The 19,272-nt window shown below is 50.3% G+C and overlaps 1 protein-coding gene across 2 annotated transcripts in view; it reads right to left on the minus strand.

The window, feature by feature from the left end:
• Positions 1 to 4,264: 4,264 nt before the first annotated feature.
• The window catches only part of GSK3B (glycogen synthase kinase 3 beta), a 71,790-nt gene continuing 56,782 nt past the window's right edge, over positions 4,265 to 19,272 (minus strand). Inside the window, exons 6-11 of one of the 2 annotated variants that reach the window (XM_073576969.1) lie at positions 14,186 to 14,292; positions 13,347 to 13,444; positions 12,321 to 12,416; positions 11,605 to 11,809; positions 7,068 to 7,166; positions 4,265 to 4,617 (exon numbers count right to left, since the gene is read on the minus strand). In XM_073576969.1, coding sequence (XP_073433070.1) covers positions 4,550 to 4,617; positions 7,068 to 7,166; positions 11,605 to 11,809; positions 12,321 to 12,416; positions 13,347 to 13,444; positions 14,186 to 14,292 — 673 coding nt within the window. In that variant the 3' untranslated portion in view covers positions 4,265 to 4,549. The remainder of the gene's footprint in view (positions 4,618 to 7,067; positions 7,167 to 11,604; positions 11,810 to 12,320; positions 12,417 to 13,346; positions 13,445 to 14,185; positions 14,293 to 19,272) is intronic. The other variant, XM_073576971.1, reaches the window with a different exon arrangement.

Genomic DNA, 19,272 nt, shown 5'->3' on the forward strand with positions numbered 1-19,272 from the left:
CTAGTGGTGACTGTATAAATCTATGTAGTGAGCTCCCTCTAGTAGTGGCTGTATAAATCTGTATGTAGTGAGCTCCCCCAAGTGGTGGCTGTATAAATCTGTATGTAGTGAGCTTCCTCTAGTGGTGGCTGTATAAATCTGTATGCAGTGAGGTTCCCCTAGTGGTGACACTATAAATCTGTATGTATTGTGCTCCTCCTAGTGGTGGCTGTATAAATCTGTATGTAGTGAGCTTCCTCTAGTGGCTGTATAAATCTGTATGCAGTGAGGTTCCCCTAGTGGTGACTGTATAAATCTGTATGTATTGTGCTCCTCCTAGTGGTGGCTGTATAAATCTGTATGTAGTGAGCTTCCTCTAGTGGTGGCTCTATAAATCTGTATGTAGTGAGCTCCCTCTAGTGGTGGCTGTATAAATCTGTATGTAGTGAGCTTCCTCTAGTGGTGACTGTATAAATCTGTATGTAGTGAGCTTCCTCTAGTGGTGGCTGTATAAATCTGTATGTAGTGAGCTCCCTCTAGTGGTGACTGTATAAATCAGTATGTAGTGAGCTTCCTCTAGTGGTGGCTGTATAAATCTGTATGTAGTGAGCTCCCCCTAGTGGTGGCTGTATAAATCTGTATGTAGTGAGCTCCCTCTAGTGGTGGCTGTATAAATCTGCATGTGGTGAGATCCCCCTAGTGGTGACTGTATATAAATCTATGTAGTGAGCTCCCCCTAGTGGTGACTAAATCTGTATGTAGTGCGTTTAAAAGTATATAGACATGACGATTTCTTAGCAGCGTTCTATAGTTGCGATATACCTTCTATCGCAGGATCCTGGTTTTAGCGCACTGGACATAACACTAGCAGAACCTTGTACTTTCCTTGGGACAGCGGTGATGATCAGTGGAGGTATAACATGGGAGAAATTACTACTTTGCTGCCCTCTAGTGGAGACCTAAATGATCACAGTTCTCCATGGTCACTTGTTAGTCTGAACGCTGCAGTCCATGTGTGAGGCCAAGTGTCTCCTGTGGATTGTCAGCTCTTAGGGTTGTTGCCACATAGGTTTTACCTGCAGATGGGCTCATCGTGGGATGATAGGATAGGTGTGTCCGAGTCCGGCCATTGTGTTCAGCGGTTGTACGCTCACCGGATCATTCTGATGGATCCGGACCTCATCTCTGATCAGGATTATGTGCAGCTTTTAATGATGCGCAGCAGGAGCTGCACTCCTCAGTGTTGTCAGGGCTGAGTGTGGAGGATCTAATTCTCATCTCTGTGCTCCAGTCACAGCCAAATCAGCATTCTGCGCTCCTGTCGTGCTGTTTTCTCCTTTACGTCGAGCACATTACAGGCAATGTCGGCCCCGAGATTGTAGAGCGGCTGCTCATTGACCTCTTGCTGGTTCTCACTGCTGCCTGCTGGGAGTTGTAGTGTTTATAGCAGAAAGCTGTATTATTCCTCCGATATGTCAGATGTGTTGGGGATCTCAGCCTGGTACTGATGTGCATGTATGGAACATGGAGTAGAAGTGTGAATGCAGCTCTGGAGGTGAGTGGAGCATAAACTATAGAATACAGTGCTTTTCTGACCCCCCCCCCCCCCCCCCACCAAAAAAAACAAAACATTTTTTTTTTCCCAACGAGGAGAGCGGAATATTCTATAATTTGGCTTTTTCTGGGTCCAACCACACGGAAGCTGAGTAGTCAGAACCAATCTCAAGTAATAGTCACACACGAATCTGCAAGGCTTTCTGTGCCCCCTCACCGTCCTTATCCACATCCATTAGTTGAACGATGGCAACGCCACAAGTCACAACACAAGCTGCAACCAGCACACACACCTGACACACAGACTGCAAACAGCTCACGCTTTTTTCTCCTCTCCATTTTTTTGGTTTTTGTATTGTTTCAGTTTTTTATTATTTCATTTCCAGACTAAACCTTTTTTTTTTTTTTTTATTTATTTAATGCAAATTACAGAGACCAGGTAACTATTTCCGGAATTGTGTCACACAGAACAAAATGTATTTACAAAGAGGCGGCCGGGGGGCGATGGACAGGAGGCATCAGAAGTGACAGAAAATAAAAAAGACATAATATATATATATTATTGACTGCGCTTCTAGGATCCGGGGGGGGGTAGGGGCTGTTTTCAGTCATGAAGGCATTCAAGTAGTAATAATGTCTCTGGCCATGAACGCAGTCGCAGTCCCGGGGGGGGTTGGCTTCTCTCTTTGTGTACCCAGATGCTGACGGACCGTTCCCGGCTGATTGCAGGTCGTTCGCAGAATCGCCCATCAGAAGACACAAGCACATGCTGCAGCGATGGTGCAGGCAAAGCAAAATATATATATATATGTATATACTCTATGGAGGAATCATCCCGCTCCAGGCGACATTCTGAGTACGCGCCGGCCGCCCCTTCCCACGCTGCAGCACATAAGACTTCATCATCATCATACAAATAAAAACAAATAATATTATTGCATTTTTTGCATGTGACAAACAAGAGAAAAAGCCGTGCCGCCGGCGGACGCCAACCCCCCTCCCCCGCCCCCCCGCCTGTGACCTCGCGGAGCCTCCGGTCGTCCATTACATGCACTGTGCTTTTATCCGGGAGACGGCGCCTCTGCGGCACGGAGAAGAGTACGAAGAAGGGGCCGATCCAGAAAGTGTAAATGGAAAATAAAAGCAACAAATCTGGAGAGATATATATACGTCCACTAACCCTTTCATGGCTGGTGAGGGAAGGGATGTGTATAGCGGCACAGTGCAGACAGATGAGACAGCAGCGCCAGAAGCCGAGCTCTCCGACACGCCATAGCATATAATGCAGAGTCTCGTACTCCAATCACATCCAAAGCTGCGTTCACAGCTCTACAGCAATCCCATAATGCACTGCATCATGGCGACACACCCGTGCCAGGTATAAGTATTATCCTTCCCATAATGCAAAGCAGCAGAACATGCTCTCTGCATGCGCAACACAGGGCAGGAGCAGCGAGTTCCGGCAGCCTGGACGCAAACAGGAAATTGGAGCAATCACTCTGCAGCTTTGGCTGTGACTAGAGAATATGACGGAGGAATCGGGAAGTTAATACTTTATTATTCGCTTGGAGGTCAGGGACCAAAACATGGAGCGGCGGACCCCCCCCCCCCCCCCCCGAAGCATTAGAGCCCCCGGAGGACTGGACACAACATGGACGCACAGAGCAGACGCTGCTCCGCCGCACACAAATGGACCGTAGCTCCGGTAACGGACAGAGTGCCCCCAGGGGGCGACGATCTCAGGTGCCACTGCACCTGATTAGCGGCCCCAGCGAGGCATCTAGTGCCTCAGACCCCAGAGAATAAAGGACACAGAGGCGAGAGCAGGCAGCTCTGGAGATCCAGAATCTGAAGCCAGCCGGCACATGTGCGTAATATATGAGCTGCCCCTTTAAGAGAGATTCCTCCCAAATGTCACTCCAGACAGCGGCTGCACGGAAATGACCCTGGAGACCCTCGGGTTTACTGTCAGTGCCCCTTTATGGCAGCAGACACATCAATACAGGGCTGGGAGCTTAACTCTATATTCTGGGGTCGCCCCCATAGTGGCGTGAGGCTCCAACCCTGACAAACCCAAACATTGGGAAGGGGCACCCCCGGCCGCAGCAGGGGGACGGTAAACGGCCGTTGTGCTCTGAGTGGCATAGAACACGACATGGGGGCAATAATAGTCCAGCAAAGAGTTAATGCCCAAGTGAGCTGCTCAGGGGCGTAAGAGTCCACATTACATAATGAACCAATCAGAGCCAACCTTCTGTATGAGCGAACCAATCAGAGAATTGAAAAGTCAGAGCCAATGAAAAGTCACATTCTCAAATCCTCCCCCCCCCCCCCCCCCCCCCCGTACATTTGGCAAAATTAACACAACAGGAAAACATAAAAACTGAGACGTGTCTGCAAGCGCTGGAAGGGAAAAGAAAAAAAAAAAAAAGGCCGGACAGGCAGAGGAGCGCGCGGCGGGGCCGTGGGCGCAGCGCGGAGGGGCGGTCACGGGTCTCACAATAAGGCACTCCGAGATTCTATCCGGTGTGAAGATGGAGGAGCCGAACCCGCTGAGCGCACAATGTACAGCAAAATGACAGACGAGTGGAGACCAGCGTGGCAGCGGCCAGTCAGCGAGCCGTCCTCTGCTGCGGCCAGAGTGGGGGAGGGGCGGACCCCTCGCACAGGAACACTCCTGTGGAGTGAAAGTAAAAGAAACGAAAAAAAAAAGGGGAAAAAAAGAAAAAAATAACAGAATCCTGCAGTATTTATAGATATTTTACAAGGTTAAATAACAATAATAATTATAATAATAAAAAACTGAACCACTAAAATCCACGTCGTGGGGCGTGGCGCTTCCTTTACAGTTTATGTATATATATATATTTTCTTTTTTCTTGATAAATGTGGCCAGTGTTTGGTGGAAGAGTCCGGGGACAAGAGGGCGAGCGTGGCCCCTCTCGCCTTCCCCACCCTCTTGCTACTTTGCCCGTTTCCTTCTCGTCCGTGCGCAGAACATGCTTCGAGTATTGGCTCAGGTGGAGTTGGAGGCGGAGGCCGTGGCGGAGGTGTTGGTCGGCCCGCGGTCCCCGGGGTTCGAGTCTAAATTACAAAATAGAGAAATCAAAACAAACCACGTCCAGAGAACACAAAGGGCCGAACGAGACCCTCACAGGGGATGAGAGGGGACCAGGGTGTGACCCTCACAGGGGATGAGAGGGGACCAGGGTGTGACCCTCACAGGGGATGAGAGGGGACCAGGGTGTGACCCTCACAGGGGGACCAGGGTGTGACCCTCACAGGGGGACCAGGGTGTGACCCTCACAGGGGGACCAGGGTGTGACCCTCACAGGGGGACCAGGGTGTGACCCTCACAGGGGGACCAGGGTGTGACCCTCACAAGGGATGACAGGGGACCAGGGTGTGACCCTCACAGGGGATGACAGGGGACCAGGGTGTGACCCTCACAGGGGATAAGAGGGGACCAGGGTGTGACCCTCACAGGGGATGAGAGGGACCAGGGTGTGACCCTCAAAGGGGATAAGAGGTGACTAGGGTGTGACCCTCAAAGGGGATAAGAGGGGACTAGGGTGTGACCCGCACAGGGGATAAGAGGAGACCAGGGTGTGACCCTCACGGGATAAGAGGGGACCAGGGTGTGACCCTCACAGGGGATGACAGGGGACCAGGGTGTGACCCTCACAGGGGATGACAGGGGACCAGGGTGTGACCCTCACAGGGGATAAGAGGAGACCAGGGTGTGACCCTCACAGGGGATAAGAGGGGACCAGGGTGTGACCCTCACAGGGGACCAGGGTGTGACCCTTACAGGGGACCAGGGTGTGACCCTCACAGAGGATAAGAGGCGACCAGGGTGTGACCCTCACAGGGGATAAGAGGCGACCAGGGTGTGACCCTCACAGGGGATAAGAGGCGACCAGGGTGTGACCCTCACAGGGGATAAGAGGGGACCAGGGTGTGACCCTCACAGGGGATAAGAGGGGACCAGGGTGTGACCCGCACAGGGGATGAGAGGGGACCAGGGTGTGAACCTCACAGGGGATGAGAGGGGACCAGGGTGTGACCCTCACAGGGGATGAGAGGAGACCAGGGTGTGACCCTCACAGGGGATAAGAGGAGACCAGGGTGTGACCCTCACAGGGGATAAGAGGAGACCAGGGTGTGACCCTCACAGGGGATGAGAGGGGACCAGGGTGTGACCCTCACAGGGGATGAGAGGGGACCAGGGTGTGACCCTCACAGGGGATGACAGGGGATCAGGGTGTGACCCTCACAGGGGATGACAGGGGACCAGGGTGTGACCCTCACAGGGGATGACAGGGGACCAGGGTGTGACCCTCACAGGGGATGACAGGGGACCAGGGTCTGACCCTCACAGGGGATGACAGGAGACCAGGGTGTGACCCTCACAGGGGATGACAGGAGACCAGGGTGTGACCCTCACAGGGGATGACAGGAGACCAGGGTGTGACCCTCACATGGGATGACAGGGGACCAGGGTGTGACCCTCACAGGGGATGACAGGGGACCAGGGTCTGACCCTCACAGGGGATGACAGGGGACCAGGGTGTGACCCTCACAGGGGACCAGGGTGTGACCCTCACAGGGGATGACAGGGGACCAGGGTGTGACCCTCACAGGGGACCAGGGTGTGACCCTCACAGGGGATGACAGGGGACCAGGGTGTGACCCTCACAGGGGATGACAGGGGACCAGGGTGTGACCCTCACAGGGAATAAGCGGGGACCAGGGTGTGACCCTCGCAGGGAATAAGAGGTGACCAGGGTGTGACCTTCACAGGGGATAAGAGGGGACCAGGGTGTGACCCTCACAGGGGATAAGAGGGGACCAGGGTGTGACCCTCGCAGGGGATAAGAGGGGACCAGGGTGTGACCCTCGCAGGGGATAAGAGGGGACCAGGGTGTGACCCTCGCAGAGGATAGGAGGGAATCAGGGTGTGACCCTCACAGGGGATAGAAGGGGACCAGGGTGTGACTCGTGGTGGGGAAGAAGGGGACCAGGGTGCAACCCTTATAGGGGGAAGGGGGTGGACCGGGGTCTGGGGGGAAATTACATCCTAGACTTTCCGCAGTACTAGAACACTAATACCTTCACAATGTAACTCCCCCACCCCACCAGGGCCACACATTTCAGGGGGTAGCAAATTTCACACATTTATGGTAGGCCATCGACCTGTCCAGTCTGAACAGGCTGCAATGACAACTCCTGTACTGCCCTAGACCACCAGGGATGCTGACAGTTAACCCCTCACTAGCCCAGACACCCAGAGATGTTGGCACTCAGACTCACCCCACTCTGCTGACCCCACATTTGTTTGGGAGCGTCGCTCTGCAGCCTGGGTGACAACAAACGATGGCCAACACACCCGGCTACATGCCCATCATGTTCAATGAAGACCACTGCAGCCACTCACACCTGGTGGCCCCCAACATCACGTCACTGTTTACACAGCCCCATCAGGGGCCACACAATGGACGTAGCTCATCAGTACTGCAGGGCCGGTATCTCACCTGATGTCGCCGTGGAACTCGTGGGGGTGGACACGGAGGCTTGGTTCCGAGCGTGGGCCGGGATTAGGATAGACGATAGCGAGGGATTACTGGACAGCTCTGAAAGAAAGAAAGACGGATCAAAGGAGGAAGAAACTATAGAATGGCGGGAAGACAATCTCCCAGCCTCACCAGGTACAGCACCAGCAGAATAGTGAGTGCAGCTCTGGAGTATAATACAGGATGTAACTCAGGATCAGTAATGTAATGTATGTACACAGTGACTGCACCAGCAGAATAGTGAGTGCAGCTCTGGAGTATAATACAGGATGTAACTCAGGATCAGTAATATAATGTACGTACACAGTGACTGCACCAGCAGAATAGTGAGTGCAGCTCTGGAGTATAATACAGGATGTAACTCAGGATCAGTAATGTAATGTATGTACACAGTGACTGCACCAGCAGAATAGTGAGTGCAGCTCTGGAGTATAATACAGGATGTAACTCAGGATCAGTAATGTAATGTATGTACACAGTGACTGCACCAGCAGAATAGTGATTGCAGCCCTGGGGTATAATACAGGATGTAACTCAGGATCAGTAATGTAATGTATGTACACAGTGACTGCACCAGCAGAATAATGAGTGCAGCTCTGGGGTATAACACAGGATGTAACTCAGGATCTGTAATGTAATGTATGTACACAGTGACTGCACCAGCAGAATAATGAGTGCAGCTCTGGGGTATAACACAGGATGTAACTCAGGATCAGTAATGTAATGTATGTACACAGTGACTGCACCAGCAGAATAGTGAGTGCAGCTCTGGGGTATAATACAGGATGTAACTCAGGATCAGTAATGTAATGTATGTACACAGTGACTGCACCAGCAGAATAGTGAGTGCAGCTCTGGGGTATAATACAGGATGTAACTCAGGATCAGTAATGTAATGTATGTACACAGTGACTCCACCAGCAGAATAGTGAGTGCAGCTCTGGGGTATAACAGGATGTAACTCAGGATCTATAATGTAATGTATGTACAGTGACTCCACCAGCAGAATAGTGAGTGCAGCTCTGTAGTATAATACAGGATCTAACTCAGGATCAGTAATGTAATGTATGTACACAGTGACTGCACTAGCAGAATAGTGAGTGCAGCTCTGGGGTATAATACAGGATGTAACTCAGGATCAGTAATGTAATGTATGTACACAGTGACTGCACCAGCAGAATAGTGAGCGCAGCTCTGGGGTATAATACAGGATGTAACTCAGGATCAGTAATGTATGTACACAGTGACTGCACCAGCAGAATAGTGAGTGCAGCTCTGGGGTATAACACAGGATGTAACTCAGGATCTGTAATGTAATGTATGTACAGTGACTGCACCAGCAGAATAGTGAGAGCAGCTCTGGAGTATAATACAGGATCTAACTCAGGATGTAATGCATGTACACAGTGACTGCACCAGCAGAATAGTAAGCGCAGCTCTGGGGTATAATACAGGATGTAACTCAGGATCAGTAATGTATGTACACAGTGACTGCACCAGCAGAATAGTGAGTGCAGCTCTGGGGTATAATACAGGATGTAACTCAGGATCAGTAATGTAATGTATGTACACAGTGACTGCACCAGCAGAATAGTGAGCGCAGCTCTGGGGTATAATACAGGATGTAACTCAGGATCAGTAATGTAATGTATGTACACAGTGACTGCACCAGCAGAATAGTGAGTGCAGCTCTGTAGTATAATACAGGATGTAACTCATGATCAGTAATGTAATGTATGTACACAGTGACTGCACCAGCAGAATAGTGAGTGCAGCTCTGGGGTATAATACAGGATCAGTAATGTAATGTTTGTACACAGTGACTGCACCAGCAGAATAGTGAGTGTAGCTCTAGGGTATAACACAGGATGTAACTCAGGATCTGTAATGTAATGTATGTACACAGTGACTGCACCAGCAGAATAGTGAGTGCAGCTCTGAGGTATAATACAGGATGTAACTCAGGATCATTAATGTAATGTATGTACACAGTGACTGCACCAGCAGAATAGTGAGTGCAGCTCTTGGGTATAATACAGGATGTAACTCAGGATCAGTAATGTAATGTATGTACACAGTGACTGCACCAGCAGAATAGTGAGTGCAGCTCTGGGGTATAACACAGGATGTAACTCAGGATCAGTAATGTATTGTATGTACATAGTGACTGCACCAGCAGAACAGTGAGTGCAGCTCTGGAGTATAATACAGGATGTAACTCAGGATCAGTAATGTATGTACACACTGACTGCACCAGCAGAATAGTGAGTGCAGCTCTGGAGTATAATACAGGATGTAACTCAGGATCAGTAATGTAATGTATGTACACAGTGACTGCACCAGCAGAATAGTGAGTGCAGCTCTGGAGTATAATACAAGATGTAACTCAGGATCAGTAATGTAATGTATGTACACAGTGACTGCACCAGCAGAATAGTGAGTGCAGCTCTGGGGTATAATACAGGAGGTAACTCAGGATCAGTAATGTTATGTATGTACACAGTGACTGCACCAGCAGAATAGTGAGCGCAGCTCTGGTGTATAATACAGGATGTAACTCAGGATCAGTAATGTATGTACACAGTGACTGCACCAGCAGAATAGTGAGTGCAGCTCTGGGGTATAATACAGGAGGTAACTCAGGATCAGTAATGTATGTACACAGTGACTGCACCAGCAGAATAGTGAGTGCAGCTCTGGAGTATAATACAGGAGGTAACTCAGGATCAGTAATGTATATACACAGTGACTGCACCAGCAGAATAGGGAGTGCAGCTCTGGAGGATAATACAGGAGGTAACTCAGGATCAGTAATGTAATGTATGTACAGTCATGGCCAAAAGTATTGACACCCCTGCAATTCTGTCAGATAATACTCAGTTTCTTCCTGAAAATGATTGCAAACACAAATTCTTTGGTATTATTATCTTCATTTAATTTGTCTTAAATGAAAAAACACAAAAGAGAATGAAGCAAAAAGCAAAACATTGATCATTTCACACAAAACTCCAAAATTGGGCCAGACAAAAGTATTGGCACCCTCAGCCTAATACTTGGTTGCACAACCTTTAGCCAAAATAACTGCGACCAACCGCTTCCGGTAACCATCAATGAGTTTCTTACAATGCTCTGCTGGAATTTTAGACCATTCTTCTTTGGTAAACTGCTCCAGGTCCCTGATATTTGAAGGGTGCCTTCTCCAAACTGCCATTTTTAGATCTCTCCACAGGTGTTCTATGGGATTCAGGTCTGGACTCATTGCTGGCCACCTTAGAAGTCTCCAGTGCTTTCTCTCAAACCATTTTCTAGTGCTTTTTGAAGTGTGTTTTGGGTCACTGTCCTGCTGGAAGACCCATGACCTCTGAGGGAGACCCAGCTTTCTCACACTGGGCCCTACATTATGCTGCAAAATTTGTTGGTAGTCTTCAGACTTCATAATGCCATGCACACGGTCAAGCAGTCCAGTGCCAGAGGCAGCAAAGCAACCCCAAAACATCAGGGCACCTCCGCCATGTTTGACTGTAGGGACCGTGTTCTTTCTTTGAATGCCTCTTTTTTTCTCCTGTAAACTCTATGTTGATGCCTTTGCCCAAAAAGCTCTACTTTTGTCTCATCTGACCAGAGAACATTCTTCCAAAACATTTTAGGCTTTTTCAGGTAAGTTTTGGCAAACTCCAGCCTGTCTTTTTTATGTCTCGGGGTAAGAAGTGGGGTCTTCCTGGGTCTCCTACCATACAGTCCCTTCTCATTCAGATGTCGACGGATAGTACGGGTCGACACTGTTGTACCCTCGGACTGCAGGGCAGCTTGAACTTGTTTGGATGTTAGTCGAGATTCTTTATCGAACAGGTGCTGCTAATTACACAAATTAGAGAAGCATCACATGATTTTTCAAACAGTGCCAATACTTTTGTCCACCCTCTTTTTTATGTTTGGTGTGGAATTATATCCAATTTGGCTTTAGGACAATTCTTTTTGTTTTTTTTCATTTAAGACAAATTAAATGAAGATAATAATACCAAAGAATTTGTGTTTGCAATCATTTTCAGGAAGAAACTGAGTATTATCTGACATAATTGCAGGGGTGTCAATACTTTTGGCCACAACTGTACACATTGAATCTGTGGTTTTCATGTGACCTGTAAGCTGCTGATCACGAGAGGACTGATATGTGAGGCCATTTTGGGGTCCGGCTGACGTCTCCTCTCTGTGCAGAGAATGCTCGTGACTGCCCCTCACAGGCGACCTCCAGTATTGTCCACAGACTAGATAGAAGCATTGTGCACCGCTGACATTTTGGGGTCAGCCTCTTATTATCGGGGTGTCATGACATTGCTTGTGTCCAGCGGAGGAGGAGGTTTCTACCCTCTGATCAGTTCTCTTGCATTAAGTGTAGGATTTGTACCCGGAGGGTGCAGGTATTGGGGAGACGGTGCTGCCCGCTCCCTGTAGTTTGCACCCGGCAGTGTCTCCACGATGCGGCGTCGCCGGTATCTACCTTGAGTGGTAAAGTTAAACAGTGCAGGGAATTCACGGCCATTGGGGAGCTTGGGGTTGGGGTCTCGCAGCTCGTCAAAGAAAGAATGTGCGCAGGCATCCAGCGGGGTGAGGCGGGCGGTGGGGGTATACTCCAGCAGCCGGCTGCACAGCGCTATGGCCTCCGGGGGGGTCCGGGCTCTGAACACCTGCAAAAAGACATAACCCTTTAAAAATAAAAAAAAAAAAAAAAAAAATAGATCTGACTGAGTGTGCGGTTTGTGAATCTTTGTCATGGAGCAGATGAGATGGAGGGGGGCCGGGAACTGGTGGGGAGGTCAATGAGATGGTGTGGATGGTGCAAGGTTGAAAACCCCCCCACATTACCCCATAGTGGGGTTCCGAGGTCTCCCTGCTGGGTCTCACACCCCCTCCCAGCGGCACCATGTACTGCAGCGTCTACATGGTGGGTCTCATCACACCCACCTACAGGGAGACTGCATGACACGGATATATCAGGCCCCCAGAAGCGCCATGCACAGGGGCCGGGGGTTCTGATGTATCACACAGGGGTTAAGGGACTCCCAGAATTGCACCAGGGCCGTCAGCTGTCCCCTCCGGACACCGTCCCCCTCCGGACACCGTGCCGCTCCTCTCCCCACACCGGGAGGCAGAGGTCAGATCCCACTCCTACAGTCAGCTGTCAGGGAGGTCGGGGGCAGCATCCGAGGGTCTCACCTTAGTCCAGGGGTGCGCCTTTATCTGGGGGAACTTGAACTCTGTGTAGTTGGGGTTCATTTCTCGGATCTGCTCCCGCGTTGGTGTCCCCAGGACCTGCAACAGAACGCCATGAGATTAGACAGCAGTGGCCAAGGTTCCACAGCTCTGTGCCCAGAACATGGGGGTGAAGTGATCCCCCAACCTTAATTCATCCCAAAACATGGCAGCGGCTGGAGGCCGTCACCTGATACCTAAGTTTCCAACATTCAGGTGACCCTTCTATGCGCAGACTGGCTGCGCTCACAGCGGCGTACGCTGCCCGCCAGCCTAGAATGTGACCAGACCATCACAGGGACCCCACTCACCGGGCACTAGCCCCAGACAAGCCTGACACCATTACCTCGTATCCCCCCAACCCCGGCACATCGCAGGACAAGGTGACACAAGCTATGGGGGAGATCGAAGTCATTGAGAGGGATCTGAGATGTGTGCGCCGCCAGTCACCGGGAAACCAAGAAGGGGTCCGAGAACGCCGGCCGCTGTATAGTCGCACCCCATCAACTGAATGAGATACCGACCATGGCTGCACACAGTCCGGCTCTGCTACATCACACCGCTCCTACTGTACCATTAATGCCCGACATAGGAGAGACTTACACCAATATACCGACCCCTACATGACGGCCCCTCACGTCTATGCCCAGGGGGACATCTGCTCTAACGTTAAGCCCCCAGGTGACGACGCTGAGAGAAGAGCGAGGGCTGAAAGTGGAAAAAGAGGCTGACAGTAAGTAGAATGAAGTGGGATCACAGCAGATTCAAGACAGCTGGGGAGGAATCAGCAGCCCCCCATATGTTATCTCACTGCCAGCAGCAGCAGCAGCAATGCAATACCAAAACGTGACAATAGAGGGCAGCACAGATGCAACCCTTCCACATTTTAATAGGGAGGAATGACCAACACCATGCAAACCTGAGGTGGAGGCCGCGGGTGGGACGCGGGGGGGGTCAGGAAATGACAGCCTCGGAGGCCGCAGCGCTCACCTTGATAATCTCCACCAGCTGATCCACGCCGCTGTCCCCGGGGAAGATGGGCTGACCCAGGAGGAGCTCTGCCAGCACGCAGCCCGCTGACCACACATCTAAGGAAGGAAAGAACAGGCGTCAGGTCTGAGCGGTAGCAAAGCCGCCATCTCTGAGTACCGTGCCCAATAAATGCCCGGGTGACGCGTTGTGCCGTAGACTCCCAGGACTGCAGAGATGTGTGACCGGAGGCTGCAGTGAGTGTGTGACCGGGGGGCTGCAGTGAGTGTGTGACCGGAGGCTCCACAGCTCTGGCTGTGACTGCAGGATGAGGCGATAGGACACCACTGTACAGACCTCCATGCTGTTGGCCGCCTCGATCAGAAGCCATGCTTTCCAGCCGCAGCCTCGACAGGTGTGAAGAGCATGGCTGCCGCAGACAGGCGGGTGATTTACATTATACGGGTTCAGCGATGTACAGGCTGCAGCGCCAGAGATGAGGAGCGGTCAGCAGCCATCACACAGCGCCGGCCGGAGGTACATGACCCGCGGAACCCGCACTAGATCAGTCTGTGCGGCAGGCGGGGGCCCCACTGTCCAGGGAGCACCCCAACACCCACCCCGTCACCAGTCACACTGGAGGAGAAAGGCAGTAGAAACATCAGCGAAATGCCCGCCCAGAGCCAGATGTGACCCCCGCCCCAACCCAGATGTGACCTCCACCCCAAGCAAGACGTGACTCCCCCCCCCCCCCCCCCGTGTCAGACGTGGCCCCCGCCCCAAGCCAGAAGTGGCCCCAACTCAGACCCAGACGTGGCCCCCCCACCCCCCCCCAAGCCAGACGTGGCCCCCCGCCTTACCTATGCTGGAGGTGTAGTCAGTGGCCCCAAAGATCAACTCTGGGGCCCTATAGTACCGAGAGCAAATGTACGAGACGTTGGGTTCCCCGCGGACGAGCTGCTTCGCACTGAAAACAAAGGAGAAAAAACGGTGATATAAAAAGTATATACCGGTCACATGACCCCTTGCATACAACACCTGATATCTGTACACATAGTATATACCGGTCACATGACCTCTGGATATAACACTTGATATTTGTACACATAGTATATACCAGTCACATGACCCCTTGCATATAACACCTGATATCTGTACACATAGTATATACCGGTCACATGACCCCTGGATATAACACTTGATATTAGTACACATAGTATATACCGGTCACATGACCCCTTGCATACAACACCTGATATCTGTACACATAGTATATACCGGTCACATGACCTCTGGATATAACACTTGATATTTGTACACATAGTATATACCAGTCACATGACCCCTGGATATAACACCTGATATTAGTACACATAGTATATACCGGTCACATGACCCCTTGCATATAACACCTGATATCTGTACACATAGTATATACCGGTCACATGACCTCTGGATATAACACTTGATATTTGTACACATAGTATATACCAGTCACATGACCCCTTGCATACAACACCTGATATCTGTACACATAGTATATACCGGTCACATGACCTCTGGATATAACACTTGATATTTGTACACATAGTATATACCGGTCACATGACCCCTGGATATAACACCTGATATTAGTACACATAGTATATACCGGTCACATGACCCCTTGCATATAACACCTGATATCTGTACACATAGTATATACCAGTCACATGACCCCTGGATATAACACCTGATATTAGTACACATAGTATATACCAGTCACATGACCCCTGGATATAACACCTGATATCTGTACACATAGTATATACCAGTCACATGACCTCTGGATATAACACTTGATATTTGTACACATAGTATATACCAGTCACATGACCCCTTGCATACAACACCTGATATCTGTACACATAGTATATACCGGTCACATGACCTCTGGATATAACACTTGATATTTGTACACATAGTATATACCGGTCACATGACCCCTTGCATACAACACCTGATATCTGTACACATAGTATATACCGGTCACATGACCTCTGGATATAACACTTGATATTTGTACACATAGTATATACCAGTCACATGACCCCTTGCATATAACACCTGATATCTGTACACATAGTATATACCGGTCACATGACCCCTTGCATACAACACCTGATATCTGTACACATAGTATATACCGGTCACATGACCTCTGGATATAACACTTGATATTTGTACACATAGTATATACCAGTCACATGACCCCTTGCATACAACACCTGATATCTGTACACATAGTATATACCGGTCACATGACCTCTGGATATAACACTTGATATTTGTACACATAGTATATACCGGTCACATGACCCCTTGCATACAACACCTGATATCTGTACACATAGTATATACCGGTCACATGACCTCTGGATATAACACTTGATATTTGTACACATAGTATATACCAGTCACATGACCCCTTGCATACAACACCTGATATCTGTACACATAGTATATACCGGTCACATGACCTCTGGATATAACACTTGATATTTGTACACATAGTATATACCGGTCACATGACCCCTTGCATACAACACCTGATATCTGTACACATAGTATATACCGGTCACATGACCTCTGGATATAACACTTGATATTTGTACACATAGTATATACCGGTCACATGACCCCTTGCATACAACACCTGATATCTGTACACATAGTATATACCGGTCACATGACCTCTGGATATAACACTTGATATTTGTACACATAGTATATACCAGTCACATGACCCCTTGCATACAACACCTGATATCTGTACACATAGTATATACCGGTCACATGACCTCTGGATATAACACTTGATATTTGTACACATAGTATATACCAGTCACATGACCCCTGGATATAACACTTGATATTTGTACACATAGTATATACCGGTCACATAACCTCTGGATATAACACCTGATATTAGTACACATAGTATATACCGGTCACATGACCCCTGGATATAACACCTGATATTAGTACACATAGTATATACCGGTCACATGACCCCTGGATATAACACCTGATATTAGTACACATAGTATATACCGGTCACATGACCCCTGGATAGTATATAATCACGTATAATGGTACAGTGGAGCCGGTTACCACGTGCTGTGGGCTCGGGTGCATCCTGGTATAACCCCCAACATCTTGTACTACATTTGGAGTGTAGTGATGAAAACATCTGTGAGTCAAAGTGATTGTGAAGAAACCAGATTATATCTAAATTACCCAGACGACTTTTTTTTAACAAACCAAGCATGGACTTGTCATCTGTATGTTGGCTTTTGGATTTCAGTGTTGATTTCTGGTTCTTTTGTTTGTGTCACCCCGGAATATTGGCGTGTAAGCGGATATCTGATGTAACACGGTGTGCGCTTCTCCATGATGAATAGTGATATTTGCTGATATGCTGATTACACTTTGTCTAGCCCAGATAGTTTGTTGATTTTTAAAACAGAGGAGGAAATCTATGCAAATAGATTACATAATCAATCAAGGCCACCATTCTTCTATGTTATTCGCCTGTTTTGAGGTTCAGTAAAGCATTGTCACACTGTTTCACCCTCTCACCCTGTGCTGTCTGAGTAGCATTACACCCACATTAAAAGGAGAGGAGAGAGGGCTTCGGCAGGATGATCTCTGGTCCATGCGGTTTCAGCTAGCGGACCTGGCGCCTTCCAACCCCCCCGTGTCTTCACAGTGGTACTTCAGTTTGGGGAGTTTCATGATGATTCTGTTGTGTCAGACACACAGGGGGCGTCAGACACACATCTCCCCACATCAGATACACGGGGGGCGTCAGACACACATCTCCCCCCATCAGATACACGGGGGGCGTCAGACACACATCTCCCCACATCAGATACACGGGGGACGTCAGACACACATCTCCCCACATCAGATACACGGGGGACGTCAGACACACATCTCCCCACATCAGATACACGGGGGGCGTCAGACACACATCTCCCCACATCAGATACACGGGGGACGTCAGACACACATCTCCCCACATCAGATACACGGGGGGCGTCACAGACACACATCTCCCCACATCAGATACACGGGGGGCGTCACAGACACACATCTCCCCACATCAGATACACGGGGGGCGTCAGACTCACATCTCCCCACATCAGATACACGGGGGACGTCAGACACACATCTCCCCACATCAGATACACGGGGGGCGTCAGACACACATCTCCCCACATCAGATACACGGGGGGCGTCAGACACACATCTCCCCACATCAGATACACGGGGGGCGTCACAGACACACATCTCCCCACATCAGATACACGGGGGGCGTCACAGACACACATCTCCCCACATCAGATACACGGGGGGAGTCAGACACACATCTCCCCACATCAGATACACGGGGGACGTCACAGACACACATCTCCCCACATCAGATACACGGGGGACGTCAGACACACATCTCCCCACATCAGATACACAGGGGGCGTCACAGACACACATCTCCCCACATCAGATACACGGGGGACGTCAGACACACATCTCCCCACATCAGATACACGGGGGGCGTCACAGACACACATCTCCCCACATCAGATACACGGGGGACGTCAGACACACATCTCCCCACATCAGATACACGGGGGGCGTCAGACACACATCTCCCCACATCAGATACACGGGGGACGTCAGACACACATCTCCCCACATCAGATACACGGGGGGCGTCACAGACACACATCTCCCCACATCAGATACACGGGGGACGTCAGACACACATCTCCCCACATCAGATACACGGGGGGCGTCACAGACACACATCTCCCCACATCAGATACACGGGGGACGTCAGACACACATCTCCCCACATCAGATACACGGGGGGCGTCAGACACACATCTCCCCACATCAGATACACGGGGGACGTCAGACACACATCTCCCCACATCAGACACACGGGGGACGTCAGACACACATCTCCCCACATCAGACACACGGGGGGCGTCAGACACACATCTCCCCACATCAGATACACGGGGGACGTCAGACACACATCTCCCCACATCAGATACACGGGGGGCGTCAGACACACATCTCCCCACATCAGATACACGGGGGGCGTCAGACACACATCTCCCCACATCAGATACACGGGGGGCGTCAGACACACATCTCCCCACATCAGACACACGGGGGGCGTCAGACACACATCTCCCCACATCAGATACACGGGGGGCGTCAGACACACATCTCCCCACATCAGATACACGGGGGGCGTCACAGACACACATCTCCCCACATCAGATACACGGGGGGAGTCAGACACACATCTCCCCACATCAGATACACGGGGGACGTCAGACACACATCTCCCCACATCAGATACACGGGGGACGTCAGACACACATCTCCCCACATCAGATACACGGGGGACGTCAGACACACATCTCCCCACATCAGATACACGGGGGGCGTCAGACACACATCTCCCCCCATCAGATACACGGGGGACGTCAGACACACATCTCCCCACATCAGATACACGGGGGACGTCACAGACACACATCTCCCCCCATCAGATACACGGGGGGCGTCAGACACACATCTCCCCACATCAGATACACGGGGGACGTCACAGACACACATCTCCCCACATCAGATACACGGGGGACGTCAGACACACATCTCCCCACATCAGATACACGGGGGACGTCAGACACACATCTCCCCCCATCAGATACACGGGGGACGTCACAGACACACATCTCCCCACATCAGATACACGGGGGGCGTCAGACACACATCTCCCCACATCAGATACACGGGGGGCGTCAGACACACATCTCCCCACATCAGATACACGGGGGGCGTCACAGACACACATCTCCCCACATCAGATACACGGGGGGTATAT

This window comes from Dendrobates tinctorius, unplaced genomic scaffold (assembly GCF_039654945.1).
Source record: "Dendrobates tinctorius isolate UK_male_01 unplaced genomic scaffold, ASM3965494v1 ptg000054l, whole genome shotgun sequence".
NCBI classification, from domain to species: domain Eukaryota; kingdom Metazoa; phylum Chordata; class Amphibia; order Anura; family Dendrobatidae; genus Dendrobates; species Dendrobates tinctorius.